The 25,258-nt window shown below is 36.1% G+C and overlaps 1 protein-coding gene across 1 annotated transcript in view; it reads right to left on the reverse strand.

Moving 5' to 3' along the window:
- The window catches only part of MBOAT2 (membrane bound O-acyltransferase domain containing 2), a 178,502-nt gene that overhangs the window by 48,321 nt on the left and 104,923 nt on the right, over nt 1–25,258 (reverse strand). The window contains exons 4-5 of the mRNA XM_069064801.1: nt 20,975–21,070; nt 3,506–3,561 (exon numbers count right to left, since the gene is read on the reverse strand). Coding sequence (XP_068920902.1) covers nt 3,506–3,561; nt 20,975–21,070 — 152 coding nt within the window. The remainder of the gene's footprint in view (nt 1–3,505; nt 3,562–20,974; nt 21,071–25,258) is intronic.

Consider the following 25,258-nt stretch of genomic DNA (forward strand, 5'->3'; position numbering starts at 1 on the left):
TTACGTAAAAAGGTTTTGAGCAAACAAAACCAATACAGCAAGCATTAGAAGGGGAAAGAGGCAAGTAAATGAAAAAATCTTAGCAGCAAGTTTCTCTTATAAATTTCATATCCAAGTCATCTAAGGAACTGATTCAAATTTATAAGAAAATCTTTTCTTAACAGATAAGTGGTCAAAGTTTTCAAGGCAAAGAAATCCAAGCTATCAACAACCATATGAAAAGCAATGTTCCAAATCACTAATAATTAGAAAAAGCTCAAATTAAAGTAACTCTTAGTTTCTAACTCACAGCAATCAGAAAGGCTAAGATGATAATTGTTGAAGGAGTTGTGGGAAACCAGGCACACTAATGCATTATTGGTAGAGCTGTGAATTGGCCTACAAAACAATTTGGAACTATGCCCAAAGTCACTAAATTGTACATATATCCTTTGACCCAAAAGTAAAACTACTATATCCTTAAAAGAAATTAATGTTCATGTATTACAGAATAGCTTAAGAAATTCTAGTATATCTAAATAATGGACTATTATTGGGCCGTGAAAAATGATGAAATTAATAGTTTCAGAAGAAATGTATAAACAGATACAGAGTGAAGTAAACAGAAACAAGAGAACAATTTATAAATTAGAAAAACAACTTTGAAAGACTTTAAAACTCTAATCAAGAAAAGACAAACCATGATTCCAGATAAACAAAGATCATCTGCAGGCTACTCATCTCCTGACAGAGAGTTAATGGATTCAAAATTCAGAATGAGACATGTATTTCTGTACTTCACAGTTTGCTTTTCTTGAATATACTTATTTGTTAACAATACTTTCTTTTTTACTCAGTGGATGAGTGGTGGGGAGGAGGTAGGGAATGCAGGTGAGGGCCTAAATGTAAGAGGGAGAGAAAATAAATGCTTATTAAACAAGAAGTTACCTTTCATATCTTTGGATAGGGAAAGTGTTTGTCATGAAACACAGTATAGAGAGGTTCTCAAAAAAATGAACAATTTTGATGATCTAAAATTTTTCAAATTTAATTTTTCAAATTAAACAATTTAAATTATGCATATAACTGTATAAATAAAACTAGTGCAGTTAAAATAAGAAAAACAGTTTGGGGAAAAAAAACTTTGTTGAAAGTTTCTCTGACAAAAGTCTCATATCCACAATATATAAGGAACTTTCAAATTTATAAGAATAAGAACTATTGCTGTTTAGATAAATAATCAATGGATATGAACATGTAGCTTTCAGAGGAAAACATCCAAGCTATAAATAACATGAAAAAATGTTTCAAATCACCACTAAATAAAGAAATGCTACCAAGCTCCTACCTCACACCCATCAGATTGGCAATGACAAAAGAAGAAAATGAAAACTGTTGGAGGGGCCTTGGGAAACCAGGAAGACTAATGCACTGTCAATGGAACTATCAGTTGGTCCAGCCATTTTCGTGGGGATTTTTTTGGAGGGGGGAAGGCAGATCAATAAGTGTTAAGTGTCTGAGGCCTGATTTGAACTCAGGTCATCCTGATTCCAAAACCGGTGCTCAATTCACTGCACCACCTACCTGCCCCTGGCCCAGCCATTTTTATTTTATTTTGTTTTGTTAGCCTTTTGGAGGGCAATTGGGGTTAAGTAACTTGCCCAAGGTTATACGACTAGTTTTTGTTTGTTTGTTTGTTTGTTTTTTGTTTTTTTTTTTGCGTGTGTGTATGTGTTAAGTGTCTGAGGCCAGATCTAAACCCAGGCCCTTCTGAATCTGGGGCTGGCACTTTACTTACTGCGCCACCTAGCTGCCCACCAGCCATTTTTAAGAGCAATTTGGAGCTATGCCTACAAAGCCAGGAAAATTATACATACATACCTATTGACCAAGCTATACTAATATTAGGCCTGTATTCCAACAAGATCAAAGAAAAACCTAAAAAATACATACAGTAGATCTTTTTATTGTAATAAAGAACTAGAAACTAGGGAGGAGTTTATCTATTGCAAAACTGTTAAACAAATTTTGGTATATGGATGTAATAGAATGCTGCACTGTAAAAAATAACATAATCGACATTTTCTATGACACCTGGGAAGACCTGTGTGAACTGATGCAAAATAAAGTGAGCAGAACGAGGAAAACAATTTATACAATAACAACATTACACTTATAGAAAAAATGATGAAGAACTGGAGAACTCTGAGCAATGTAATGACCAATAATAATTTTAGTGGACTGATGAAGTATGGAGCTAGCCACCCATCTCTTGACAAAGATGTGAGGGGCTCAGGATGCTACCTACAACATATATTTTCAAACAAAGGCATGTGTTTTGCTTGACTATGCATATTTGTTAGCAGGGCTTTCATTTTCTTTCCTTCTTGTTTTTTAAAACCAAATGTCATGGGGTAAGAGGGAGTGGAGGAATAGGGATGTGGGGGGGTGGAGTTGGTAGGAAGAAGAGATAGTTAAGACATCTTTTTTTAAAATGCTCAGAGAAACAAAATAAAAACAGAAAGAAGGCCAAGAAGAACCATAGAGAATCAAGATTGCTCTGATGTTAAAGGCTGAACTTAATATTTAATTAATATGAAAAAGCAAGCTATACAAAACAGATCTGACGTTTTTTGTACAATCCTCTTTTTATGCTTTATTATAATATGTACAGTGACCCAAGGTCACTTCTATCCTATAATGAAGTACTGAACTAACAGTGGAGGCAGAATAATATTATTTTATTTACCTACTTTTAATTTTGACTATATCTTTCGTATCTACACTGCCGTAAATTTTTAATGTATCTCTCACTCAGTGAACCGTCTTCTAACAAAGAATAAAAAGCATTTTAACTAAGAATAAAAAAGATAATAAAGCATTTCAGTAAGACTAGCTAACACATTAAATGAGTCTGACCCAGGTTCTCTCACTAAATCCTCTATGCTTTCCACTATACTATTCTGCTTCCAAATATATTACTAAATTATTTTGTTTTAACTTTGGTTGCTAATATGTATGTGTGTGCATACACACATATTTATTAGCACACATGAATGTATGTATAGTGTACACATATATGTAGATGCACGTGTCTATTTGAACATAAAGATATATTATAAATAACTAGCATCTAAATTAGTCATCCTTCCCAAAATCTTCTCTAGATTTTTCTGAGATTTGAAGTGCTACAAAAAATACCATAGGAAAAAAATAATTACTGCTTTGATTTTTTTAAAAGTCTGAACCTATGATTTCATCATTATAGGGAACTCCTTATGTAGAAACTCCTTTCTTAAGTGGAGATTGGCAATGTTTCTAAAGCTTCTGGTCTTAGAAGGAACTGAGAGGGTAAGTGACTTGTTCATGGCCACATAGAGAATGTGTCCGAGTGTGTCTGACTGAAGGCCAACCCTCTATCCACTGAGCATTACTGCTTCTAGAGTAAAAATTACTTAGCTAAAATAATAGGGAAAAAAGTCTCAGTGAAGAATTTAAAATAAATAATTCAGCTTAAAATCCTTACCATCGTGAATCTCATATGCCAAACTAGTGATCTTCTGTGTAATTATCATCATTGGGCTGTGGCAAAGAAAATGAAAACATTTTAAAAGAAAAATCATAAACACAGTATCTACATATTTCAAAAAGATTTATTGTTTCTATGACAACAAAAGTTGATAAGAAAAAATCTCATTCCACAATTTGTTTACAAAGATATGTTTCAAGGAAAAAGAACATGTCAATAGCAACAAAAAACAAGTGTTTTTTTTTTTTTAAATTCTGAAGTTCAGTTATAACATTTGTTTCTACAATCTTTGTATAATAATTTGTAGGGAAAAAAAGATGAAAACGAATGTCTTAGGTCCATCGTAAAACATGTATGTTGCTATTTCAACAGGGTTACATTTTTAAAGAAAAAAAATTTATATTGGGAAGAACATGTGTTTTCCTGATCCCTTTGGACAGGTATTTCTGGGAAACAGTCCTTCATACCTTCATGACCATTACTATTCACCTATGATAGCTATCAGATAGGTAATACAACCACCTATGAAAGATTTAAACCTGTGTATAATAATGAAATTGAGGGACTGGGCATCATGTATCTACAAAATGAATGAATAATAAAATACACCTAACAAGATCATTTCAGCAAAACTAATCAACATATTCACCAAATCTAACAGCATATGTAATATTCTATATTCATAGTCCTTTGCCTCTGCAAAAAAAGAGAAGAAGGTAGACCTCATCTTTTCTTCAATAACAAGGCAGGTCATTATAATTGCACAGCAGCATTTTATTGCTTTTCATTGTTGTTCTCTATATTTACACCTTTGAAGTCATTGTACATATGATTTTCTAGCCCTATTTACTTCACACTTATCAATTAGTATAAGTTTTTCCAAGATTCTCTGAATTCTTCATACTGATAATTTTTATAGCATAGGAAATTCCATTATGTCCATATAATACAATTTGTTTAGCCATTATCTAAATGATGAGCATCTCCTTTGTTTCCATTTCTTTGCTACTACAAAAAGTGCAGGTATGAATGTTGCATTGCATATGGGACCTTTCATTTCATCTTTTGTCCTCTCTGGGTATGTATCTAACAGTGGGATCTTTAAGTCAAAGGGCATTTTAATCCATTAAAAAAAATCCAAATAGCTTTCGAAAAAGACTAAACCAATTCACAGCTCTAATAGCATTAGTGGGTACCACTGCATATTAAGAAAGTATATAGGAACCAAAGGGAGAGGACATGGTGGAGAGCCCTTGAGTATCAATAAAGGCAGAAATATAAATTTTAATTATTTAAGTATGTTACAGGCTCCCTTAACAGAAAGGAGAACTAGAGGAATTTGTGAAATAGAGTACAAGCCCTGGAATAGAAACGTGACATCCATAAAATGAAATCTGAAAGGAAATTTCAACTATCAGTCAGTCAAGAAGTGTTTTGTTAAGCATTTACTATGTACCAGGCACTGTGTTAACAACTGAGGATACAAAGAAAGGAAAATGCATGTTCCCCACCCTCGAGGAGCTCACATTCTAAAACACAATACAACAAGTAAACAACTATATACATACAAGATACACATAGTATATATGTAAACTCAGAAGAAAAGCACCATAAGTGGGAGGAGAGGGGAGACTTCCCCTAAGTAAAGCCTTGAAGTAAGTCCAAAAATGGAGGTGAGGAAGGAGAGCATTACAAGCATGTGTAAAAGAGAGTTAAAAAAAACCCATGGAGCTGGGAGATGGAGTGTAGTGTCATAGTCAATGAATTATAGAGACCAGTGAAGAGAGTAAATGTAATTAGACTGGAAAAGTAAGAAGGGGTCAGGTTGTAAAGGACCTCAGAAATCAAGCAGATTTTATATTTAATGCTGGAAATAATAGGGATCCCCTAGAGTTTATTAAAGCGGTAACATGGTCACAGAATTGAGGTTGACAATGATGGTTTGAGTGTGGTCTAGTAATGAGTTGTGAAGAAGGAAGTGTTTGAGGGGAAAGATAAAAATTCTGATTTGGTCATGTCAAGTATGCGATGTCTATAAGACATGAAGTTCAAAGTGTCCCGAAAAAGCAATTGGTTTTGTGAGATTAGAGCAGTTTTAAGCTTTAATGCCTGAAAACTGCACTAAGACTTTTAGGACATCTTATAGAGCTCAAAATCATCTGAAGAGAGGATGACTGAACCCATGGGAGCTGATGAGATCACCAAATGAGATGGTATAGAGGGAGAAGAAAAGAAAGCCCAGAACAGAGTCACAAAAGGAAGACCCAAAGTTAGCAAGTGTGACTTAGAGGAGGATCCAGCAAAGCAGCCTGAGAAGAAGCAGAGAGACAGGGAGACCTAGGAGAGACCAATGTCATGAAAATCTGGAAAAAGCATCTAGGAAAAGAGGGTGATTGACAGGGTCAAAGGCCACAGAGGGGTCAAGAAGGATTAGCACTGAGAATAGGCTATTAGATTTGGCAATTAAAGCATCACCAGTAACAGTTTCAGCTAAGCAGAGGAGGTTGGAAGTGAGACTGCAGAATGAGAAGAAAGGAAGTGGAGACACCAATGGCTTTCTCCAACAGTTTAAGCACAAAAGAGAGCAAAGATAAAGGATTTTAGCTTGTGGGGATGGTTGGATCAAGTGAGAATTTTTAAAGGGGGTGGAAATATGTAGGCATATCTATAGGCAACAGGGAAGCATCAGTAAAAAGGGAGTGAGAGCAACAGAAGTGGAAATATGCCAGAAAAGATGAGATTAAGGGCACCTGTTGAGGATTTTGCCTTGGCAAGGAGAAAGGTCACTTCAATTAATATGGATAGCTGCTGGACTTTATGGAGAAACAATTTTGAGGAGCAAAAGAAGAGAATTATCTAAAACCATACTATGGATACACAATTAACTCACCCAACAACTTAAATTTTTTAAATACGTGCAATAACAGATGAAAGAAGTATGTATAATAATGTAAGAGGAATGCTCAAGTTTGGCACAGTCCTGTAACAACTGTGCTACGAATGCAAAAGCTCAAGATAAGTTTAGTCTTAGAAAAAAAGATAAGGGGAACAAAAGGAATTATTTTTAAAATTATATAGAATTTTAATAAAATGTAAAAAAGTTTAACTGTTCAAAGACTTATCATTAATATCAAGCTAGGCACAAAACATGGACACGTATACAAAAAGGCTATATTGTCTTGTAACATGTCCAGCAAAGGGTCCAAATAGAAGCAGGATTCCCTATTGATGGCCAAGTTCCCCCAGATTCTCTTTTCAGACAGCATTCTGGTGACTGCATCATGACCAAGAACAAGGCAATCTCCTAAAAGAGATTTATAGTCATTTAGAAGAGTTTGGGCTGCATTAAGATAGGTATCACTTCCAAAAATAAAGGTGATAGTCCCCACTGTACCATACACCCTGGTCAGACTATATCTGGAACAACACTGGTAATCTGAAGAATATCTAGAGGAGGGCAACCAGGAAGATACAACAAAATGACAACAACAAAAAAAGAATTGTATATGAAATCACAAATTCCTATTACATGTAGCTGGCTTTACCTTTTCAGTACATAATAAATTCAACATTTTACTTTCAAAGCTGTCCCAGTTCCTTTTAGACTTCTCTCTGCTCTCTTCTATTAATTTAAAATTTTTCCAATAACCCTCTTTTGTTTGTTTGTTTTTGTTTGTTTTATAATCTTATTATGGTTGCTCTCCTCATCTCCTTTCCCTTCTAGCACTGCCTCCCAACTGAAAAAAAAAATCCTTGTAACAAATGTTCCTAGTCAAGCAAAAATTTCTACATCAGCCTTATCTGAAAATGCATCTCAAATTCATCTATCAAGAGCTGGGTATCATGCCTCTTTATCATTTCTTTAGAATTGTGATCTTTGCAGTGAACAAATTCTTATATCTTTCAAAGTTTGTTTTCCTCATAATGTTGGTATTGTATAAATTGTTCTCAGGATTCTGCTCATTTTAGTCTGTATCTGTTCAGACAAATCCTCCCAGAATTCTTTGAAACTCTCCTTTTTGTCACTTCTTATGGCACAATAATATTCCATTATATTTCCATACCACAACTTGTTCAGCTATTATCTAATTTATGGGTACTCCCTCAGTTTCCAGTTCTTTGTTATAACAAAAAGCACTGCTATAAACATTGATCTCTGTGAGGTACATACAGGTCTAGTAGTAGTATCACTGGTCCAGGTATATGCCCAGCATAGTGACTTTTGGGGCACAGTTCAAAACTGCCTTCCCAAAATGACTGGACCAATTCACAATCCTACCAACAGAATACCAGAGTGCCTGTTTTTCTGCAGCTAACACCTCTAGAAACTGTAATTTTCCTTTTCTGTCACCTTTGCTTATCTGATGGGTGTGAAATGGAATATGAGGAATTTAAATTAAATGGAATTTAATTTAATTTGCAGCATTTCTGCTTTTTAAAATTTATTTATTTTTAGTTTACAACATTCAGTTCCACAAGCTTTTGAATTCCAAATTTTCTCCTCTTCTCTCCCCTCACTCCTCCCCAAGACGGCATGCAATCTGATATAGGCTCTACATATACATTCACATTAAACATATTTTCACATCAGTCATGTTGCAAAGAAGAATTATAATCAGTGGAATGAACCACGGGAAAGAAGAAACAAAATAAAAAAGAGAGAGCAAATAGTATGCTTCGATCTGCATTCAGACTCTGTAATTCTTTCTCTGGGTGTGGATAGCATTTTCTACCACGAGCCTTTTGGAGTTGTCTCAGAACCTTGCAGCATTTACTCTTTAAAAATACTCTTCACAGCTAAGGCTCAAGTCCCATTTTAAGTATACATCCTCTACTAATCTCTTGCATACCGATGTATAACATCTGATGTTATATTTATGGTTTTAGGTTAATTAATATGGCCCTTAATCTTTCCTCTTATGACAAAAAATTCAAATTTTAATTTTTCCTCAAAAATTCTATATTCTAACCCTTTAAATATTTTAGTCTACCTAATAAATTCTAAGAATACCTAGGGTTCCCGGGAGTTAAATAAATAAATCCTGATTCCACTCAATAAAAAGATATACTCTTTAGTATAAAAATGCACCTTCTTTAAATGAAGAAAATTAGAAAATTAATGTTTTAATTTTTCAGTAGTTTCATATATTAAACCCTTAGATTCTATAATTCTATACATAATACATAAAAGACATAAATGAAATAATGATAAATATTGTATTTTATACATCTTTGTTCCTTTCTTCCATGATGACATAGGATTTAAAAATTAAGCTATATAACACGCCTGTGGATTTAGGTAGTTGTAGTGGTTTAGACTGTACATGTGAACAAATGATGTAGAAACATTTGAAAGGATTTTTCCCAAAGTCACATGCTATCACTGGCAAAACCAAGAAGGCTGAATTGAACTATTGCCTACTTCTTAGCGAAAAGATCATCCTTAGTGAAAAGACCAGATTAACAAAGTGGAATAAATTTGACTATCAAACTAATTTCTAAGAAATACAAAAACTAAATTGGCTTTGTTATTCTACTAAAATAGTCTTTAAATTCTATTTGTAAAAATGATTATCCTAAGCATCTAGGTCTTTTACTATCTGACCCCTGATCAGAGGACAGGCTGAACACCAGAGATCTACTTTTGTCTTCCTATCTGGGGGGATAATAACTTATCAGTATTAGAGATGGAACTCTGGTTGCTGTCCTTCTTTCTCAAAGAAGACCAAAATGACATCACTATGTTAAAGTCAAAGTATAGTGTGTCCAACTGTGGCTGATCAGACCAACACAAATTCAGAATGCTCTACCACAGGTAGGGCACAAATAGCCCATATAAATATTTGGAGTGGAGATATCTCTCAATTCGCACAGCTTATGTTTCTTTTGAGCTACTGCAATTCTATGTTGCTCACAGAGCACAGCACCTTCTTTGATGAAGGCATGCCATGCTGAATGGTCCTTTGCCAGTATTTCCCATGCCACACAATCAATTCCAAAGTTCTTCAGAGAGACCTTTAAAATGTCCTTGTATAGCTTCTTCTGACCATCATGTGTGCATCTTCCTTCTGTGAGTTCTCCATAAGATAGTCTTTTAGGCAAACATCCATTTGGCATTAGAACAATGTGGCCAGCCCATCAGAGTTGCAATCCCTACAGTAGGGTTTGAATGCTTGGCAGTTTAGATCGAGAAAGGACCTCAATGTCTAGTATCTTATGCTGCCAGATTCCTTCAGAATCTTTCTAAGACAATTCAAATGGAAGCGATTCAGGTTCCTGGCACGGCACTGGTATATACTGTCCAGGTTTTCACAATACATGCACCAACTTCATTATCAATGTGTACATCCATGGAAAGTATATATCTTGTCAAGTTAAATAATTTACCATGGTTAAAGACAGCAGATGAAAATACCTTCTTATAAGCAAGAGGAGCACATACATGAGGCTTTTCCCCATAAAACTCCCTTCTACTCCTTCCCCACCCTTGACATCAGTGCTTGAAGACCAGAGACCTCCTTAGAGCTGGAAAATGGGGAAGACCTGCTATAGCTTACCTAATAGCCTACAACAATCTTCAGTCTTATGCTTGAAAACTATCTTCACCATTTCAAATGAAACATGAGGCTTTAACAAGCTCATGATATGACCAGCAAAGGTGAGGAGCTGAGGTTTTTGGTTCCATGAGGAGAGACACATGTACTTGACCCTTTTGATCATGGTTTATCTCTTCTTCCTTGTGACATATAGTGAGGAAGAGAAATGTGCTAAATAGTTTAAAGCTATTAAAGCTTAAATCGGCACTAAGATTTTGGGGACACCCTCTATTTATATGTAATTGTGATCTGCATGGTTGGAAGGAGCATCCAAATTGAGGACAACCCAGATCCACTTGAGTAATTTATATATGTACATATTTTCTCCCCCAAGAGAATCTAAGCTCCTTGAGAGTGGGTATTATTTCATTTCTGTCTCTGGATCCCCAGTGCCTAACACAGTACTTGTCACATAACTGATGTTTAATTTGTGCTTTCTTATTGACTGACATTTTACTACTGACAGTATATACTTGTTTATATAACTTTTGTTGATGCCTTAGCCCCCTGTTTACTTTGAATGTAGAGACACCTTCAAACTTCATCACCTCTGTCACTTCTAAAAAGGTCTGAGATAAGACAAACCTTATTTAACTCACAAAAATCAGACCATTTCCAAAGCAGAAGGCTTCCAAGAAAAGATGCTTATTCTTTAAGAAAAACAATAAGGAAATTGAACAGCTTCTCACTTTCTTGCTATAATGGAAAACATGCTGAATTTGTCCTTTATTACTTTGATGATCTTGGGCAAGTCATTCAACCTTTGTGGTTTGAATTTATGAATCTGTAAAATGAGGGAATAGACTCAGGCAACTTCCAAGGTTCCTTCCAGCATTAAATCTATGATGCAGTTTTACATGTGGGGACTGACTGAATAAATAAAACAATGTCACTCTGCTCGTCAGCTAAAATTCAAGATGCTATTATGACAACTTTAACTAGATTAGAACACTTCTCAACTTAATCAATCATTTATTTTAGGTTAATTGCAAAAATTAAACAAACAAAACCTGGAACCATTTATATGACCCTGATAGCCATTTGATGAATCTGAGTGACACCTGCACAGCAATCCTGTTTGGAGTGGATGAGAAAATATGGTCATGCTCTGAGAGTCATCTATAAAATAACGAACAGTTCAAAGTCAAGGATTCAAGCTTCTGACAGCTTAAATTTTATGCATCTTCCAATAAAAACCATGAGAAAAACTACTGAAGGGTGGAAGAGAAGAACCCACACCTTGGTTTGAGGAGGACCTTGTGAGCTTCAAAGAGCCTGGCATATTCTGGACTTCCTGTCAGCACCCTAGCACTATCCCCAAGTAGCTGACAGCAGCATCTTCTACTGGGAGGTGAGAAAGACTAAAAACATTGAGGAAAGAGCTTTAAAGTACACTAGAAGGAAACCAGGAGAAAGCTCCACCATATGAAAGGAGAAAAATAACTTCCAGCAACCCTATGAATTACCCCTTGGTCACATGTGCTTTGGGCCCACTTTCCCCTGGACTCTGTATGTATTTGCCAGAGAATTTATCACAATCTTTTTTTTCCCTTCCAGGAGAGTAGGGTGGTGGTGCACAGAAACATGTTTTATACCAGCTCTTTTTAGTATCCCACCTTAGCAGATATTCCTTTTTAAAAGATAGTTAATTCAAGCTGACTAATTTTTTATCAACAGATAATATAGGAAGCACACCTGTGGGGGCTTGTGAGCTTTAATGCATTAAAGAGATGCCCTCTACCCTTCAGAACTATCCTCTAGGACCCTGAAGGGAGATCTATTATTTGAGCTCTGGTGATTCAATTTTCCAGTGTCAGTTGAGGTTGAGAGAGTAAGTCCAGAGCCTATATATATATACTACAATCTGGTCCCCTTGAGTCAGGTACATTCAGTAAAGCTACATTTTCTCTACAAAGGGAAAATGTCCCAAGATTCAGTGTATGTATTTGTATGTATTTGTAACTTGTATGTAACATAAAGTGTTCCCAAAATGTTATAACTAATGGAATATAATGGGTCGGAAAAGGACAAATTGTTCAACATTTCACAATTTCAACTAAGAAGAACAAGGTTATCAATCATGGGATTGTATTTTTGGATTGGGGAGTTTACCTACTCCAACTCCCTCATTTTACAGATAATGAAACCAAGCCCATGGAGTTTGTGTGACTTACTCAAGGTCACAAAGAAAGCAAGGATCTCAGTCAACATTTGAACTCAGAACCTCTGACTTCAGATCCTATGCTCTTCGTACTACACCTACAATAATGTGAAAAGTAAAGAATACAGGATTTATTTATTACAAAAAAAAGAGAAGGTAGTAATATTTATTTCCACTATATAATAGAGTGGACATTTTCATAAAATGAACATTAAAATGGAAAGAAAAATTTTAATGCCAATTGCAAAGATCAACTGCCATGTATAAGAGACTGATAAGTTAAGCTCCAAAGATAACATTATCACATAAAATTTGTGCATGAATAAACTTAGATTGTAGAGCAATTAGCATCTCTGATTACCTTAATTCCAATAATAACCTAAAGACAACTCTTTTTTTTAACCCAGTCACTTTAAAAAGTGAGAGAACAGGCACTCTAGTCCAGAATCCAACATATATGTAACCTTACAGGCTCTATGCCTGAATAGTGCTTCTGTGAAGACAAGAGACCCAGGCAGACATTATAGCACAGCTAATCAGTTGGTGTTATCTTTGGAACTTGGCTTCTGAGATCGTTTAGAAATTTTCCAGGAGAATGAAGTCAGAAGCCTTAACAAGCAACCATTTTTGTTCCCCACCATATAGCAAGCATGGACAAGGTTGAACAAATAGCTTATCTCTGAGTATCAATTCCTCTGCCCCTTCCTCTGGTTGCAAACAGTGGGAATTGGAAGTTGAGTGACCTCTCTTCCCCTTACTGGCCAAGAATTAATGGGGCAGGTATGATATTACTGTGGACCAGCAGAAAAGAACCATGCATCTCCCTTCACATGATGGTTAAACAATGATTTAGTAATAACTCAAAGCTCATATTTCCACTAAGATAATGGGCAATTTCTTTTCTCTTGGGCTTAACTTAGAAGAAATTGATTCTGCCTCATTGCTAAGAGCAGAAATCCTGAGATTTCCTATCCAGCCTGTTTGCTAACCTTGATTCTATGCCCTACCCCATATATACATGTTTATGTATGTTTCTTCTTAGTTGACTAATGCTGCCATGGAAAGAGACTGGAATTTTTGAAGAAAAATGAAACACCCTTGCTTTAAGATGAAGCTCAAGGAGAAGAGGAGATATTGTCTACACTTGATACTCATTGAAATACTTTTCTAAGAAACCAGCTAGTTTCCATAAGAAGAGCCTGCAAATGGAAAGAGACTGTGTACATACATTTATGTATATGTTTATGTATATATCTCCTTTAGTCTTTAGAGGTTCTTAGCCCAATTAATCTCCACACTGATAAATAGGTCAGCTCAAATATATAACCTAAAAGGTCCTTATCCATCTCCTAATCTCACAGGCAAATCAGGCCTGGAAAGCAGTAAGCTATAGACTTCTCCTCAAGGTTCTAGAAAGTACACCCCCAAAACGAAATGGGTATCTTTTCGAATTCTATCAGCTAGAGTCTCCATTCCAGGGTGTTTCCCTCAATATTACTAGTTACTATCAGCTAATTAGTCAGCCTTAATTATCTTTTATAAAGAAGTATTTATTATTCCTTTGGTACAAAGTTGATACAAAACATCCCACCAAAAGTCTGTGATACACACCCTACAAGTACACAGAGTACAAAAGAAAGTGAACTCAAGTGTGACAAAGGGGCAACTCAAAGATACTAGAGTCCTTTTGCTGGAGTCCTCAAAATGTTGTTCTCAGGTATGGTGTTGCTTTTCTGCTATCTATGTCTAGTCTGTCCTTGGTTCTCCTTTTAGATTCTATAGTCAGTTGATTCAGGAACTGTGCTGTGATGCAGATGGGAAGATGGAAAGTCGTCCAGACCTCCTAAGTTCATAAAGTTTCTTCCCATCAAGTGAGAAGGGAGGAGGAGACTGAGACCAAGGCTCTGATTCCCCACCTTCTGAATCAACGCCTTCCCAGGGGTAGCTTGAATGTTCTCTCCTCTCAGTCTGCTCAGATCTTCCTGTGTTCTGAATTAGTTCTCTGATTTTATGTCAGCCCCAAAGGGAGTTTACTTATCCAAACCCAATTCCTGTGTAATGTCATTCCGGATGACAACTGATTTACTCAGTCAAAACCTTCCCTTACACACATGTATGTATTAATATATACACATATATGTATAAAAGCATACATATGTGTATAGACATATGTATAATGTTCTAAAAGTTTTAAGTTTTAATAGCTTAAATATAAATATGTGTATATACATATATATGCATCTTTCTACTCCTCCACCTTTTCTCTCTCTCTTCTTCCTCATAAACTCTTGAAGCAAAGAGTGGATTTGTGCTGCCCATAAAGTGTCCACCAATGAAACCTTTGGTTATAAGAAAAACTTTCCTTAAATTATCTGTCTTGCAGGTGACAGAGGCCTTTGCCTATAGCAGGAGATCTAGCAACCAACCCGCCTGCTATCTTACTTGTCCAGGTTACCAGGGGGCCTTAAAGTCTTGAAAGAGCCTAAAGAGAAATATACCCCCTAAATGCTATAATTTGGAATCAACCTCCCCATAAAATCCTGACATACTGGAGCTTTCTACATTCAACATTACATAATATAGTTTGATAGAACACAAATTTCTCAGATAGAATGTAAACTCCTTGAGGGAGGGGTCTTGTTTTATTTTTACCTATGTAAAAACTTAGGTACCTAACTTAGGTACCCTATCACAATGCCTAGACCCTAGCAAGTAATAGGCATTTAATGAAGTGCTTGTTAATTGTGTAATATGCATACACATAAGCACAAAAAAATTAAGACCAAGAAGACTAAGTGTGGGAGATAAATATATAAATGCTTTATTCTTTTGAGGAAATTGACACATACTGTATAGAAATTAAAAGAATGGGTCTTATTTATTCAAACATGGAAACTAAAACTAAATAGTAATAACTAAGATGGGTTATTGAATAGCCAACTTGTGAAATTATTGACTTAATAACAAATTAAACTTTGAGGACACCAATAAAGCAATGGAAGGATCTGCTACTTTGTACTTAATTCTGACTAGTCGGGAATTTTAGTCTAATGAAAGCTAGTTATAAGAATCCTGATTTGACCACATAGTCTGTGCTTAGAGGTTTTAACAGAAATGGAAGAGCACAGTCAGACATGTACTTTAAGTCAAAGAATTAATAGCTATGACCTTAGAGATTGAAATCCCCAAAAGAAAAAACTCAAGAAAAATGAGAGCCTCAATTAGCAGTGCATCTGCAAATGATTCTGATCAGAAACAAAGGGGAAAAATTATCTAAATTTAACTATAAAACCTATAGAGGTACTTCTCTGTTCTCAGATTTAAAAAGGAAATGTACAAATGATAAGGAGAACAACACAGAATCTTGAGCAAAATCAAGAGTGTCATCAGCCTTTAAGAATACTCTGCTCCAAGAAGCAGAACTAAGATGGGAGAGAAAAAGTAGGAACTTGTTTGAGCTTTCTGAAATCCCCCTCCAAACAACTTTAAAGCATGTCTCAAAACAAATTCTGGAACAGCAGAACTCACAAAAGTATGGAGTGAAACAATTTTCTAGCCCAAGATAACTTAGACTGTAGGAAATGTTTGTTTCACTCAGGCTAAAAGGGAGCACAGGTGGTGTCACCTGCCAGTAGAAGGATCCAAGTCCCAGCACAGATCAGCAACTGAGGCCCGATGGTCCCAGAGCATTTGTGACACAGCTGTAAGGCCTCCAGTCCCTGGTATAGGAGGCAAGTGGCCAGGCCCAGAGGCCACAGCACAACAGGCAAGTGGCCAACCCCAGAGATATATACAGGCACAGAGACCCCTGGACAACAGGCCACAGGCAAGGGGCCAGGCCCTTGGTCCCCTGAGCAAGAAGTTTAGAACAATGCCCCTTATACCCCAGGAGCTGAGCTCAACTTTACAAGTTATTAAACAGGCTGGAAAATAAGCAAAAACCAAAACAAAAACCCTGACCATATAAAGCTACTATGGCAACAGGGAAGATCAAAATAGGAGAGGACAACAATATCAAAATGCCTATATGCAAACCCTCAAAGAGAAATATGAATTGGTCTGAGGCCCAAAAAGAACTTCTTGAAGAGCTCAAAAAATGATTTTTAAAATAAAATAAAGAGGTGAGCAAAAAACAGAAAAGAAATTAAACTTATACAAGAAAATCATGAAAAAAGAGTCAACAACTTGGTAAAAGAAGCACAAAAAATGGAAACATATACAAAAATTCACTGAATTGGTAAAAATGGAAAAGGAGGTACAAAAGATAACTGAAGAAAATAATTACTTATACATTAGAATTGGGCAAGTGGAAGCTAATGACTCCATAAGACATCAAGAATCAATAAAAAAATCAAAAGAATGAAAATACAGAAGAAAATGTGAAATATCTCCTTGGAAAAAAAAACACAGCTGATCTAGAAAATAGATAAAGGAGAAATAATTTAAGAATTACAGGAGTAACTGAAAACCATGATGAAAATAAGAGGCTGGATAGCATATTTCAAGAAAGTATCAAGGAAAACTGCCCTGATATCCTAGAACCAGAGGATAAAATAGAAATTGAAAGAATCTACTGACTACCTCCTGAAAGAGATCCCCAAAGGAAAACTTACAGGAATATTATAGCCAAATTCCAGAACTCTTAGATCAAAAAGAAAATACTGCAAGCATCCAGAAAGGAACTAACTATTCAAATATCCAAAAGTCACGGTTCAGGATTACACAGGATTTAGCAGTTTCTGTATTAAAGGATAAGGGGGATTGGAATATGATACTTCAGAATGTAAAAGAGCTAGGATTACAACCAAAAATCACCTACTCAGCAAAAATAAGTATAATCCTTCAGGGGAAAAAGTAGACATTCAGTTAAATAGAGGAGTTTTCAAACATTCCTGAAGAAAAGATCAAAGTCAAATATAAAATTCAATTTTCAAATATAATATGCAAGAGAAGCACAAAAAGGTAAGCAGAAAAGAGAAAACATAAGTTATTAAATAAGATTAAACTGTTTACATCCCTACATGGGAAGATGATACTTGTAACCCTTAAGAACTTTATCACTATTAGAGTAGTTAGAAGGAGTAGACTTTAACATGATGGCACAAAAAAAACTAATGGGTGAGAAAGATTACTGCACAGATAAAATGGAAAGAAGGAAGAGGTAGAATGGGGCAAATTATCTCACATGAGGTATGAAAGACCTATTAAAGTAGACGGAGAAAAAGGAGGGGTACATATCACTTGAACCTTAGTGTCATCAGAACTGTCCCAAAGAGGGATTAACATATATACACTCAGGTATAGAAATCTATCTTTTTTTTTGGAGGGCAATTGGGGTTAAGTGACTTGTCCAAGGTCACATGGCTAGTTTGTTTTGGTGAGTGTTAAGTGTCTGAGGCCGCATTTGAACTCAGGTCCTCCTGACTCCAGGGTCGAAGCTCTATTCACTGCACCACCTAGCTACCCCTAGAAATCTATCTTGCCCTTTAGGGAAGTAAGAGGGGACAAGAAAAGGAGTGGGAGCTGATAGAAAGGAGAGCAGACTAAGGGATGTGGTAGTCAAAAGTAAAACACTGGTGAGGAGAGACAGAGTGAAAGAGAAAGGGAAGTATAAATAGGGAGAAAGTAAGATGCAGGGAAATACACAGTAGTCATAATTGTGAATGTGAATGGGATGAACTCACCTATAAAAAAGAAGCAGATAGCAGAGAGGATTTAAAATCATCCCAATACTTTCATGTAAAAGCTGCTAGATCCTGCATAATCCTGACTGTGGCTACTCTATGTTTGAAGTGTTTCTTTCTGGCTGCTTGCAATATTTTCTCTTTGATCTGGGAGCTGTAGAATTTGACTGGAATATTCCTGTGATCTTTCATTTGGGGATCTCTTTCAGGAAGTGGTCCATGGATTCTATCAATTTCTATTTTCTTCCCTGGTCTGGAATATCAGGGCAGTTTTTCTTGATAATATCTTAAAATATGATATCTAAGTTCTTTTTTTTTCCATGCATCTTTTAGGTAGTCCAATAATTCTTTGGTTATATCTCTTGGATCCATTCTCCAGGTCAGTTATTTTTCCAATGAGATGTTTCAATTTTCTTCTTTTTCATTCTCTCAATGTTGTTTTATTGTTTCTTGATACCTTGCAGAGTCATTAACTTCCACTTGCCCAAATCTAATTTTTAAGGAATTATTTTCTTCATTGAACTTTTGTACTTCCTTTTCCATCTGGCCAATTCTTTTTAAGGAGTTGTTTTCTTCAGTGAATTTTATTCATCTTTTTCCATTTTTGTGCTTCCTTTACATAAGCTGTTGACTCTTTTGCATCACTCTCATTTCTTCCTAATTGGTTTCTTCTACCTCTCTTATTTGATTTTTAAAAGCCTTTACGAGCTCTTCCAGGAGTTCTTTTTGGGCCTGACACCAATTCACATTTTTATTTGAGGCTTCATATGTAGCCATTTTGATATTGTTGTCTTCTGAATTTGTATTAATATTCCCTGTCACTACAGTAATGTTCTATGGTCAGGTTCCTTTTTTGTTGTTTTTTCATTTTTCTAGCCTATTTCTTTACTTTTACATTAAAGTTGGGCTCTGTTCCTGGGGTGGAGGGGGTACTGTTCCCACAACAACTTGGGGTAGAGGGGACACTCTCCCAAACTTCAGGTTTTTCATGTTGCTGTTTTCAGAGTTAATTCTAGGGACCTCTGAGTTTTCATTTTTTTTCAAGACGGCATGATGTAAGCAGAGATGTGGTCACTGCTCTCTTGGCCTACGCTCTGGTCTTTGAGTGACTACAAGTACTTTTCTCTAACTTGGATGTGCAACCAAGAACCCTGCTCCCCTACGGCTGCACACTCTAGTGCTCTAGCACTCCTCCTCACCTTGGGACTGTGACCCAGATCCCCAGTGAGCAATGCAACAGAGCCCTATACCCAGGGCTAGCAAAGCGTCCCCTATAATATGATTCTGACCAGCTGGCTGGCCCCCTTACCGTCTGTGCGTTGAAAACCCCAGAAGTCACTGCTGCTGATTCAGCAGCTGCCAAGGTCTGCACTGGTTTGCTGGAGTGGGGACTGCTGCTAGCTTGAGCTAAGCAGAGGACCTCGCTGCATGGGGCCTCACATCTAGCTCACACAGAGGCTCAGGGCCTCCCTCCTAGCTCAGGCTGGCGTGTGGGGCCTTTCTGGGGGGCGGCCTGCTGCTGGCTTGCCTGGGCCACCTAAGCTGGACTGTGCTCCATTCTCACCTGGGTGAGACAGACCTTTTCTGTCAACTTCCTAAATTGTCTTGGGCTAGAAAATTGTTTCACCTCATCTTTTTGTTGATTCTGCTGATCAAGAATCTGTTTTGAGGCATTATTTTAAAGTCATCTGGAGGGGAATTTGGGAGAGCTCAGGCAAGTTCCTGCCTTACTCTGCCATCTTGGCCCTGCCTTGACAATGTCTTCTTCTCTACTGGATCCTTTCTCATGACACAAAAACATCCTCAGGGACACATTATAAAAAACATCTCTTTGTTCCTGTCATTCTGTCAGATTATTATCCCTCTTTGTTGCTTTTCTACAACATTCTTGGTTCTCTTTCCTTCTCAGGCTCCTTCCTTGGTTTATCAGCTTCTCCTATCCTCTAAACATTCTCAAAGAATACGTCCACAATCCTTTTCTTTTCTTCTCTACACTCTTGATTTGTTACCCATTCTCATGGCTTTGTCACCTCTAGGCAGATGATTCCCAAACCTATGTAATGCAGGCACAGCCTTTCCCCTGAGCTTCCATTCCTACATCTCCAATTACTTGGTGGATACTTTTACTTGGATAAAACAGTAAAAATTCATATTTATCTAACACATTAAAGATGGTTTTGAGGAAAGTTCTTAGAATATCCTGACAATTTAAACTCAATACATAAAAAACTGATTTTGTCATCTTTTTCTCATAAACCTCTCCCCTCTATCCAACTTCCTTATTTAGGTTGATCTCCCTCTCACCCATGTTTGAAACTTCAGCATTATCTTTGACTCATCTTTCTTCTTTACTTCCCATGTTCAATTAGCTATCAAGTTCTGTCAATTCTACCCCTACAATATTCTATCCTTCTTTTCCTTCAAGTTAGAGGGTGTGACATGTATGATAATTCAGCAAATGAGACTAAAAAAACCAAGCAGAAGAACCAGAAGGGAGGAGAGTCATGAAAACCCAGAGACAAAAGGGTAGGTACCAGTGTAAAATGCTACTGGTGAAGTTAAGAAGAGCAAAGAAACTTCCAAATAACTACTGGCTGTTTGTCTTCAAATTTTCTAATATTATTTTATATCTCTTATCATATTTATTTGTGCTTAGACTTTCAGTTCCTTGACAATAAGGCCTATGTCATTTCTCATCTTTATGTTCCCCTTGCGCCCCTGCCAAGATTGGCTGAACTTAAAAATTACTCTATGGGAAATAACAACGTTTGAGGCAAAATCAGGTAAGTACAGGAAGAATTCAACATTACGGTTTGAATTTTTCTGTTATTTTAATTCAATTCATTCATGTTTCACAGTAAAATGAATATTTAAATGTATTTCATGTATAGATTGTACTATCTGAATAAAAAAACAAACAGAAATGGTAAAATAACAGAGACAAAATCAAATGTGGCTCAGAATATAACTATTTAACTCTCAAAATTACATAATGTACCTTTCAAGATGAGAATTTTATTCTTACCCTGAAAAATCAGCAGAATATTGTCCATAATCGAAGATATAGACTCTGGTAATTTGGCACACTGTAAGGTATCCCAAAGCAAACACAAAACAGTATCTGGAAAGTAAAGACACGTGATAAATTACATAACAAAAATAATTCAAAATTTTCTACACTAACCCCTAAGGTCAATGTTCATTAAAATCTAATTAATATGACCATGGTCTTCTCTTAATCCTCACCCTTCTGAACTTCTCATTAGCATTTTACACTGATAACTACTATCCCTTTTGCCTCTGTGTTTTCATGACTCTACTCTCTTCTGGTTCTCCTACCTTCGTCTTTCTTGATTTCTTCTGTTGAACTATCTATCATCTATGTCACAACCACTTACTGTAAGTATCTCCCAATAGTCTTTATCTTAGACCCTCTTCCCTTTCTATATTCTCTCATTTGGTTATGTCAACTTCCCCTGGTTTAGTTATCATCTCTACACAGATGATTCCCTGATCAATATATCTAGCCATAGTGGTACAGTGAATAGGGCTGAGCTTAGAATCAGGAAGATCTAAGTTCAAATCCCACCTCAGATACATACTAACCATGTGACCCTGGGCAAGTCACTTAACTTATGTTTGTCTCAGTTTCATCAACTTTAAAGTGGGGAATAATAAAAATTCCTACTTCACCTAGTTGTTGTGAGGATCAAATGAGATTACTGTAAAGCACTTAGCATAGTTTCTGGAACATAATAAGCACCATATGATAACTATTATTATATATAAATAAATATATGGGTATGTATGTATAGCCCTAGTTTTTCTCCAGGGTTCTAGCCCCTCATCACCAACTGCCTGATAGATATTTCAAGTGACTGGATATCCCAGAGATATTTCAAACTCATCATGTCCAAAATAAAGGTTCCCCATTCAGCTTCCTCTATGGGTTTTCTTTCCTTACTAGAAGGTAAGCTTCGCACAGGGGCTGTCTTTCTGCTTGAATTTATATTCCCACTACTTAGCACAGTGCCTAGTATATAGTAAGCACTTAAAAATGTCTGTTCACACAGCTTTTTTTTTGTTACCTAATACCAGGATGCATTCCCTTATACTACTACTAATTATTCTTCTCTCCAAGCACTGAGAGTAATGACAGTTAAGTTTTTTATTGAGGAATTTATAAAATCAGACATCTAGAGCTGGAAACAATCTTAAAGACCATCAGCCCAAGTCCTTCATTTTACAGTTGAAGTACAGAGATGATGACTTCTCTGAGGTTACATAGGAGTTAATTCAACCTGTGAATTATCCAGTTCAGCACCTTCACCCATTTTTCCTTTGGAATACCTGTCTTTTGGTTCAACATCACATGGTTAGGGACAATAAAGGGTAATGAAACACTAACAATTTATTCTGATAAATTTAGCAATTTTGGTTGGGTACATGAATGGGAACAGAAATTCTTAACATAAGTGAGGTTCTAAAATTACCTGCAGCTTTCAGTGACTTAAAAATATATTTATCTTCACCATCAATGAAGAGGAAATTAAAGCAATAATTAGGAGTTATTTTGCCCAACTATGTGCCAATAAATCTTACAATATAAGTGAAATGGATGAATACTGGGGTGGCTAGGTGGCTCAGTGAAGAGAGCACCAGCCCTGGAGTCAGGAGGACCTGAGTTCATATCCGGCCTCAGACACTTAACAGTAGTCGTGTGACCTTGGGCAAGTCACTTAACTCAAGTTGCCCTGCCTTCCCCCCTCCAAAAAGAAAAAAATGGATGAATATTTACAAAAATATAAATTTCTCAGAGTAAAAGAAGAGGAAATAAAATACTTAACCCCAATTTAGGAAAAGAAATTAAACAAGCCATCAATGAACTCCCTAAGAAAAAAATCTCCAGGACCAGATGGCTTTACAAGTTAATTCTACCAAACATTTAAAGAACAATTAATTCCAAAACTATATAAACTATTTGGAAAAACAGGCAAAGAAGGATTCCTACCAAATTCTTTTTATGATATAAATATGGTGCTGATACCTAAACTAGGAAAAGCCAAAACAGAGAAAGAAAATTATAGACCAATTTCCCTAATGAACATTGATGCAAAAAAATAAAATTTTAAGAAAAGAGATTACAGCAATTTATAACAAGGATAATTATACTATGACTAGGTGGGATTTATACCAGGAATACAGGGTTGGTTCAATATTAGGAAAACTATCAGCATAATTGACTATATCCCTAACAAAACTAGCAGAAACCATATGATTATCTCAATAGATTCAGAAAATGCTTTTGAAAAAATACAGCATTCATTCCTATTAAAAATACTAGAGAGCATAGCAATTAATGAATTTTCCTTAAAATGATAAGCAATATCTATCTAAAATCATTAGCTACCATTGGGGACAAATTAGAAGCATTCCCAGTTAGATCAGAGGTGAAACACTGTTATTCAATATCATACCAGAAATGTCAGCTTTAGTAGTAAGAGGAAAAAAGGAAATAAAATAGGTGAGGAAGAAACAAAACTAACTCTTTACAGATGATATGATGGTATACTTACAGAATCCTAGAGAATCAACCAAAAAACTACTAGACACAATGAACAACTTTAGCAAAGTTGCAGGATATAAAATAAACCCACATAAATCATTGGGGTTCCTATATATTGCCAACAAAGTCCAGCAGCAAGAGATAGAGAAATTCATTTAAAATAACTGTAGACAACGTAAAATATTTGGGAGTCTACATGCCAAGACAAACCCAGGAACTATATGAACACAATTACAAAACACTTTTCACACAAATAAAAGTCAGATCTAAAGAACTAGAAAAATATCAATTGGTCATGGATAAATCAAGCTAATATAATAAAAATGACAATTCTACCTAAACTGATTTACTTATTCAGTGCCATACCAATGAAACTAAAAATAAATTTAAAAAACTAAAACAATTATTTTAAAAAGCTAGAAAAAATAATAAAATTCATTTGGTAGAAGAAAAGGTCAAGAATATCAAGGTAATTAATGGAAAAAATGCAAAGTAAGGTGGCCTAGCTGGACAGATCTAAAATTATATTATAAAGTAACAATCATCAAAACTATTTGGTACTGGCTAAGAAATAGAATAGTGGATCAGTGGAACAGGTTAGTACACAAGAGACAGTAGTCAATGACTATAGTAATCTACTGTTTGATAAACCCCAAGATTCTGGTTTCTGGAATAAGAACTCACTATCTGTAATGGGAATGTAAATTTTTTAGATCTTCCCTGCCCCTAGGCTTAAGTGCACCTGGAGCCTGTGGTGGGAGGCTTGTTTTTCAGGAGATACTTTGTGATCGGGCAGTGGGTCAAGAAGGTTGTTACATTCTCTGAGCCAGGAGGCGGCTTTGCTTTGGGGCTTACTTTGAGAAGTGTTCTGTGATTTGACCAGACGAGACTCGGGGTAGCCATTGAGAGCCCCCCGGCTTTGAAAACCCAGATGTTGATGCTTCCCTCTCTGGTAACTGTGATTTGGTATGGATGTATGTAATGGTTGGACAGTTTGGAAGCCAGTCTGCTGAAATGTTCTTGTAATTTATGCTTGTAACCTCTGTATATTCTGAAGTTCAGGGTGCTGACCTTTTCCCCTTGAACAAGGTAAACGATATATGTTTGATTGATTAAAGTAAGCTTGTTAACCCATTTTGAGTTGCTTTCCTTTAACAAAGCAGATCTAAGAACCTGTGTTGGCAGCCACCCTGGGGATGCTGGGGTGCTTGCTGCTACATTATCTGACAAAAACTGCTAGGAAAACTAGAAAATAGCATGGCAGAACCTAGGCATAGACCAATGTCTCATACCTTATACCAAGATAAAGCCAAAATGGGTACGTGATTTAGACATAAATGATGATACCATAAGCAAATTAGGAGGGTAATGAATAGTTTACCTGTCAGATCTATGGAGAATGGAAGAAATTATGACTAAACAGAAGCTAAGGAACATGAAATTCAAAACAGATATTTTTTATTACATTAAATTAAAAAGCTTTTTCACAAAAAAACCCAATGCAACCAAGATTAGAAGGAAGGCAGAAAGCTAGGAAACAATTTTATACCAATGTTTTTTATAAAGACCTTATCTGTAAAAAACATAGACTGAGTCAAATTCAGAATCCAAGCTGATAAATCGATAAACAGGATATCAACAAGAAGTTCTCAGAGGAAGGAATTAAAGCTCTCTATAGACACACAAAATGCTCTGAGCCGCCACCGATCAGAGATATTAGAATTAAAACAACTCCGATGTGCC

The sequence above is a fragment of the Petaurus breviceps genome, unplaced genomic scaffold, assembly GCF_028583685.1.
Source record: "Petaurus breviceps papuanus isolate PSGF00001 unplaced genomic scaffold, PetGlider_PUasm1.0 90644, whole genome shotgun sequence".
Lineage (NCBI taxonomy): Eukaryota > Metazoa > Chordata > Mammalia > Diprotodontia > Petauridae > Petaurus > Petaurus breviceps.